Consider the following 6921-nt stretch of genomic DNA (forward strand, 5'->3'; position numbering starts at 1 on the left):
CCCACCAAAATCGCGAAAAAGCTTTTCCCGCCAAAATCACGAAAAAAAACTTTCCCGTCTAAATCGTGAAAAAAAACTTTTCTCGTCGAAAACACTTTTCCCTCCAAAACCGCAAAAATACACTTTTCCCGTCCAAACGCAAAACCATATTTTTCCACCAAACCCATAAAAGCGTATTTTCCGCCGAAACCACGAAAATACACTTTTTCGCCAAATACACTTTTTCCCTCAAAAACCGCAAAAATATTTTCCGCCAAAACAGTAAAAATGTTATTTTTCTGCCGAAACATAAAAAATTATATTTTAGTCATTTTATTGACAAGTCCACCTGGATGCAGATGAAAGTTAAAAAATGAAAAGCAAACGAACATAGTTGCATTCAGATTCATCTGGATACATAGACGAAATGAAGAAACGAACAACACCCAGATGGAGCATCTAGATAAGACATCTAGATGGACCATCTGAATGCATCTCCCAGATGTACAAACCAACAGGGCCTTACTTAACAAAGAATATAAATATTCTAAAAAAGTAAGCCAAAATTAAAAAGTTCATCGAATGATTTGTTTTTTCCCTTATACTCAAAATACATTTTACACATTCCTCTAGAAACAAAAACTTTCCAAACGGTCAATAACCAAACTATTACATAGCACAAATTTGTAGATAGTGCTAGAATCCGACCGTTGCAACCTCAATTTCCATTAACGGTAATATTATCAGCCCTTTTTACTTATATAAGTCAAGTTAAACTCAAGTTTTTTGTCCTAACCCAATTGTCTCTTACACTTATTTCTCTTTCTAAAATGGAGTCTCAACAACCCAATCTCGAAACATCTCTCAAAATTCGATCCGACAACCACGAAGTCACCGTTTTGAACTCACCTCTCAAAACTCAATCCGACCCTCACGAAGTCACCGTTTTAAACTCTGAATCGCCTCCTCGGCTGCTCCCTGAAACAGTAAAAAATCAAGGATCTCCTCCACGAGTCTCCATTAACGATTCTATGAAGAAAATCGTGACACCAGATCGTCTCAGAGTCCCTGTAGCTTTCAAGCACCCAGAGAGGTAATCTTGATCAAGTGAAAGAACCGGTCGAACCCAATTCAAAATCAGACCGACCGGTACACAGTGATTTTAATTTTGTAAATTTTTTTTAAAAAAATCTCAGGTATAGAAGTCCAACAGACGCAATGATGTCTCCAGTTACTCAAGGTCTCCTCGCAAGAAGCAGAAAGCCTTCCGGTTCTCTTATCCCACCCAGCTTCAACCTATCCAAGGCTTAATTTTTCAATCATATACCAAATCGAAAACCGGTTTTAGCCGGTTGATGAATTTGTAGCTTGAACCGAATAAAGTTTTTGCATGGTTTTGTTGGCACTTGCGTTACTGTATTTTCTTATGCTCATATTCTATAAAGAGAAATTAATACAAATCCTTTCTCCCCACTGATCCTTGTTGAGGGTTTCGACTTCTATGTCAATGTCAATTTTACAAGCATCTTTTGCCTTTGGGAGTCCTTAAACTTACACTAAGCGCTGTTTTTATGTAAGCTAAACGGCACACAATTGGTTAAAATTATAATGAAACGGCACGATATGCTATATAATTCCGTTTTCTAAAGACATTAATAAGACCACACTTTGAAACTTATCGTCATCATTGGTTCGACCGTGCTTCTAAAAATTTAGTCGTAAAAATTTAGTTGTAGGTAAATTGGTTGTAGCTGTAAATTTGTTATTGTAGATTTTTTTGCAGAAACTTTTGTTGTAATTAAATTTGTTGTAGCTGTAAATTATAGGCTGTAGATATTTTAAAATAAAATATGTGAAATCTCTGATGTATATATAAAATAATTATTTTTTTATCAATTAAATAATTTATATTAATATTTTTTATAAATTCTCAAATTTTATTATTATTTAAAATGTGATATGTAAATAATATATATTTTATTTAAAATATTTCAATAATTTTTACAACACCCAAAATTGAATTAAATATTTATAGATGTTTTTAATTATTATTATCTAATTTATTTGATATTATAAACAGTTTTTTTATTTCACAGATTCTACAGCATATAAAAGAAAGCTTTAGGTTTTTTACCTAAAATACATTAAAAAAAAATTTGCTTTAATTTTTTTTTGCTGTAGCTTTAAAAATAAAGCTAAAGCATGATTGGTAAAAGTTTATAAAAACTTGATTTAGGCTTTAACTATTAAAAATAAATGTACAACATGATTGATAAAATTTAATGATTTAAAAGTAAATAAAGCTAAAGTAAGGAGATAAAGTCCAACCAATCACCCATTCGGAAACTCGCTATCCGTGCGGCATGTCTGGCTGAAAAATTGGAAATAAAATGGGGAGTAATCGCCCTTTTTTTTGGTTATATAACTTACTAGTGGTGTGTCTGCGCTACGCGCGGGATGTAGTTTGATAGTTAACCACTGGTATTGTGTCAAATTGTTGTCTAAATATTTTGATAGGTAGAGGAAGTAGGGGTGTTCAATCCGGATATCGGTTCGGTTTCAATTTGATTTTTTCGGTTTTTTAGTTTATATACCATTGCTTTTCTGTAGCTCATTCAGTTTTATACTAAAAACCATAAATTTATTTATTTTTAAAAATATTTTATGAATTTTACTTTATATGATTAGATATCGGTTATATAATAGCAAGATATTTCGATTTTTAAGTAGCTTATATAACATGAAGATATTTCAATTTTTAAGTAACATGAATTTTGTGTGATCTATCTTGTTTATGTTTTTGCAACTTGTTTCGGCTAATGTCTGGTTTCATAATGTTCAGTGATTTGAACCTTTTCTTCTTCTGCGTATAAAAAAGCTAAGTTATAGTATTTTGCTATACTTACCTCAAATTTGTATATAGTTTCACTTTTTGAATGGCATATCAAATTCAATAATGAAATAAAGAACATTAAATGTGTTTATTGTGTACGAAGTGGAATCCAACACAATAGGCCTTAAACCTAACTCTGATTCCCCACCTAAAGAAAGTTAGGTGATTTCCTCGTCAATTGTGACAAAAGAGCTGCATCAGTGACCTCTTCTACCGACCATCTGCACTCGGAACGACGGACAACTTGCACATTGGAACTTGAAGAATGTGTAAAGCTAATCACCATTTTCTAAACTCAATGTATGTAGTATATACTTTAAATAAATTTTATTAGGACAACATTACCTGACTAAACCCACTGCATTGTCATCATTGAATCCAGTGCAGCTAAAAGATGTGAATCAATGAAGGAGCTTGCGCTTAGAACATGCGACGTATCAGCCACCTCAGCCTTGCAAAGGAACTCCACAGCCTACGGGTAACATAAGTGAAATACATTTGTTAGATACTATAAGCTGAGAACTATGAAACAAAATTCATTGGAGAGTCTTGGAAGTTTAAAATCTTATTCAAGCTGCAATATTTAAGATAATTATACGCAAAATGAACGATTAGGCATGAGAATATTTAAAATACAGTCAATTATTAAACTCAGCTTAATAGAGTCTTAGAATTGAACCTTGCTAAGTGGATGTACATGTGGGGTTGAGTTGTGAAAGTAGCTATTAATCTCTTGGAACGTGACTGACTCAAGTTTCTTAACACCACCGTCCTTGGATGTAGTTAAGGATCCATCCCCACCTCCACAGAACCTGCATCATGTTTGGTTAATGTGAGATTAGAATGCCCGAATAAGCTGCAAAGCCTAAAATAACAATTATATGTATCAGTAATTTACTCTTTTAACAATCCCTGCGTGGCTCAGCTTTCGTTGTCAAAGAGTGTGATCACTGCTGATGTCGCATTGAGGAATAAACATGCACTAACAAAATAAGCTAGCATGAAAATGGTACTTTACTACAAAATAGCCACATAAACAAAGTAGCCGTTTTACCACCAGCAAATTTGGGATTTATGTTTGTTGCAACCATTGCTTTAGGCTCCCCACTCAAGGGTTCTAACTTGTCATGGAGGAGATTTGTGACCTTGTCGAATACACTAACACAAAGAAGCGGTTGACCTGCAGAAGTGTTTGAGGTTTTTCAGAAACAAACAGAGTTCAAGGCAACCTCAAACAAAATCAACTTAAGACAAATTAATAACGTACATGTATGTTTGAATTCTTCTCATTTGGAATGCAAGCCGTAGGGTTCATCAACTCGACAAAGTTGATATGCTCTGTGAATCAAACACAGACCGGTGAATCACACAGCTTGAAGTGGATGTTGCTTCTTGCAACATCAGAACAACTGAGCTCGTACACTCTTCCTTCCCTCTGTAGATTCTTGAAACTGTTAAGCCGGTGTGGGGGTGATGAAACAGTGTCACTATAATGAAAGTTGGAATAGATTATCGTAAATAAGAAAGTAGAATACACGTCAAGTTATTGAGTACCTTCTCGTCCAAACAACATGTCAACTCTCCATATAAGCTCGTCTCTTTTCTTCAGATTCCGAGTTTCAAAAAATAGAAACAAATGGGCCACCACAACCTCCTTACAACGGCCAATCTTCAGATTGGAAGGGTTTACTTGGGAAGTCGCCATTACAGTGAGCTAGAATTTGGCAAGGTATAGTGTGAGAAAGAAAATCCAAAAACAATGAGTCACATATGAAGAAAAAGGACAATATATATCAAATTCTAGTCTTAACGGAGAAGCCGAAGAATCGCCATTCACTAGCACGTTGTGGGGATAATTGATTGGAGGAATTACGGAGGTTAGTAACGCCGTCGAGAAGGAAGCAGAATGGATGAAGCCTTATGCCAATATTCTAATCTTCACCATCACTTGTAGGTTCAAAAAAGTTGGCCTCTGCGTAAACTTACTTTTGGGGCAAAGGGTTTTCTTAAGGAAATAAAGTTGCGTTAGTCCAAAATTAATTGTCAGCCCATTTAACAAACAAATGACGTGTCCGCTAGCCCATCGCAACATCGTTCTCAGTGAGAACACAGAACTGGAAGGTTGAGGGAATTTTGCCACGTGTCGCAGAAAGAGGTAGGGTATGCTGATGTGGCAGTCTAAATGAAGAGAACATTCTCCTTTGTATATATAGATAGATACTCGAGACAAAATTTCAATAGATTGCGTTGGTGCAGTTTTTAAAGATCTTTTAAAAAGTGAGTTACATGATAAAACACTTTCCTCCTTCTTTTATCATTTTAATACACAAGTTGTCTGAAGCACATTTTCACAGAATTTTATGCGATTTTTGGACGGTTTTACCCTAAAAGCAAGAAACAAGTTGAGTTTTGTTGTTTAGTTCACATTACTAGGTTATGAATTTTTTTGGTTGGAGTATTAACAAAGGTTAGTTTATAAATTTGTCGACTTAGTTTCTAGCCATTTGATTAAAAAAGGGAAAAGAATCTAACGGTTCTGTTTTTTTGTTTCCCACATATTTTTTTTTTTGTTATTATCTTATATTATAATATATACAATAAATTATATTTTTTCTATTATGTTTTGAGATCCATTTGTATATATTTATTTTGGTATTTTAAATTTGAATTAAGTGACAATTTCTCGTAGACAACATATTGTGGACGCTGTACTTTGAAAGAATGAGTCGTGTACGGTTTATTTCTACGAATGAGTTATGGATGGTGTATATCAAAGAACAAATATAGTAGTATCCACGGACATGCCTTACATATTTGTGAACACATTTTCTGGATGAAATGTTTGTGGACAAATAAAATGTAGACACATATGTTGTGGACTAGAGAGATGTGGTTGGTTAATATATGTTATGTATACCATATAGGATTTTGATAATAGCCATCATCATCATCTTTAGCATCATTATCATCATCCCAACCAGCCCAGTCACCATTGTCCTTTGTCCTTTATTCGTTGTCTTACTTGCAACAACATTAAAAGTCTCACTCACCGTGTGATCTATGTGTTTATGACTGAGTCAGGAGAGAACAGAGTCGTCGCCGGAGAAGGGGAAGAAGAAACCGTAGCAGAGTAAGAAGTAGAAGAAGATGAAGCTTAACATCACTAAACTTTGAAAGATTCGATTTTTTTGTTTGGTTTCTCTTTCTGGGTTTTTCTTGGATATTTGTTATTTTGTGATAAATAAAGAACATACGAGATATGGAGAATAGCTGTCTTGGACAGTTGGAGGTGGAAGATGGTGAAAATTTAATGACAGTGACAACCCACTTTCTATTTAATTTTAATGGTGTAACAAGTGATAATGTTTGCACTTAGCTAAAGGGTATACAAGACAAATCATTCTAAAATTGTGTCTTTCAAAAACAATGTGACTTTCTTTGTAATTGAAAAGACAAATTGTGTCTGTCAGCGTAAATTTCTCTCTTTTAAATGAATAATAGGCGCATGTTCGTTTAACATACTTATTCTCTGGTTTTTAATGTTTCCCTTTAATGAAGGGAAAAATTGTCTTTGACTTTCATCTTCTTCATTAGGGTTTTTTTCTTCTGAAGCTCAACCCAACGACTGCTCGATTTTTTTGCTATTTTCATCAATTTTCTTCATTTCTTTTGCTATTTTCATCAATTTTCTTCATTTCTTTTGCTGTTTTTGCTCATCTTAAGTGTCTCTTTCCGTTTTGATAAAAAAAATAGTGTTTGTTTTCGTTTTCTTCTGATTCTCATGTAAGAACAAGCAAGAGTTTGAGTTTTTTTCAACAGACCGATTTTTTTATCCGAATTTGTAATTTGTCTTTTCAATTACAAAGAAAGGCACATTGTTTTTGAAAGACACAATTTTAGAATGATTTGTCTTGTATACCCTTTAGCTAAGTGCATGTTCGTTTAACATACTTATTCTCTGGTTTTTAATGTTTCCCTTTAATGAAGGGAAAAATTGTCTTTGACTTTCATCTTCTTCATTAGGGTTTTTTTCTTCTGAAGCTCAACCC

The 6921-nt window shown here is 33.9% G+C and overlaps 1 protein-coding gene and 1 long non-coding RNA gene across 2 annotated transcripts; one reads left to right on the forward strand and one right to left on the reverse strand.

The window, feature by feature from the left end:
- The first annotated feature begins 528 nt into the window (after window positions 1–528).
- Window positions 529–1452, forward strand: BNACNNG77660D. The gene is made up of 2 exons (XM_013803971.3): window positions 529–1072; window positions 1176–1452. Exons 1-2 carry the CDS (start codon window positions 810–812, stop codon window positions 1288–1290), a joined length of 378 nt encoding a protein of 125 aa, XP_013659425.1. The 5' UTR covers window positions 529–809; the 3' UTR covers window positions 1291–1452.
- Window positions 1453–1642: 190 nt separating this feature from the next.
- Window positions 1643–4878, reverse strand: LOC106364384. The gene is made up of 6 exons (XR_002661866.2): window positions 4427–4878; window positions 4140–4323; window positions 3771–4052; window positions 3552–3684; window positions 3218–3344; window positions 1643–3093 (listed from the first exon to the last, which is right to left on the reverse strand). It is a non-coding gene; the product is annotated as an uncharacterized LOC106364384 (long non-coding RNA).
- Between the last annotated feature and the right edge of the window lie 2043 nt (window positions 4879–6921).

The sequence above is a fragment of the Brassica napus genome, chromosome C5 (genome assembly GCF_020379485.1).
Source record: "Brassica napus cultivar Da-Ae chromosome C5, Da-Ae, whole genome shotgun sequence".
Taxonomy (NCBI): Eukaryota; Viridiplantae; Streptophyta; class Magnoliopsida; order Brassicales; family Brassicaceae; genus Brassica; species Brassica napus.

Excerpts from the sequence above, each read along its gene's own strand:
- BNACNNG77660D (XM_013803971.3), top strand. The coding sequence starts at position 810 with ATGGAGTCTCAACAACCCAATCTCGAAACATCTCTCAAAATTCGATCC. Across the intron at positions 1,073-1,175 it reads GCTTTCAAGCACCCAGAGAG|GTATAGAAGTCCAACAGACG; the intron begins GTAATCTTGATC and ends AAAAAATCTCAG.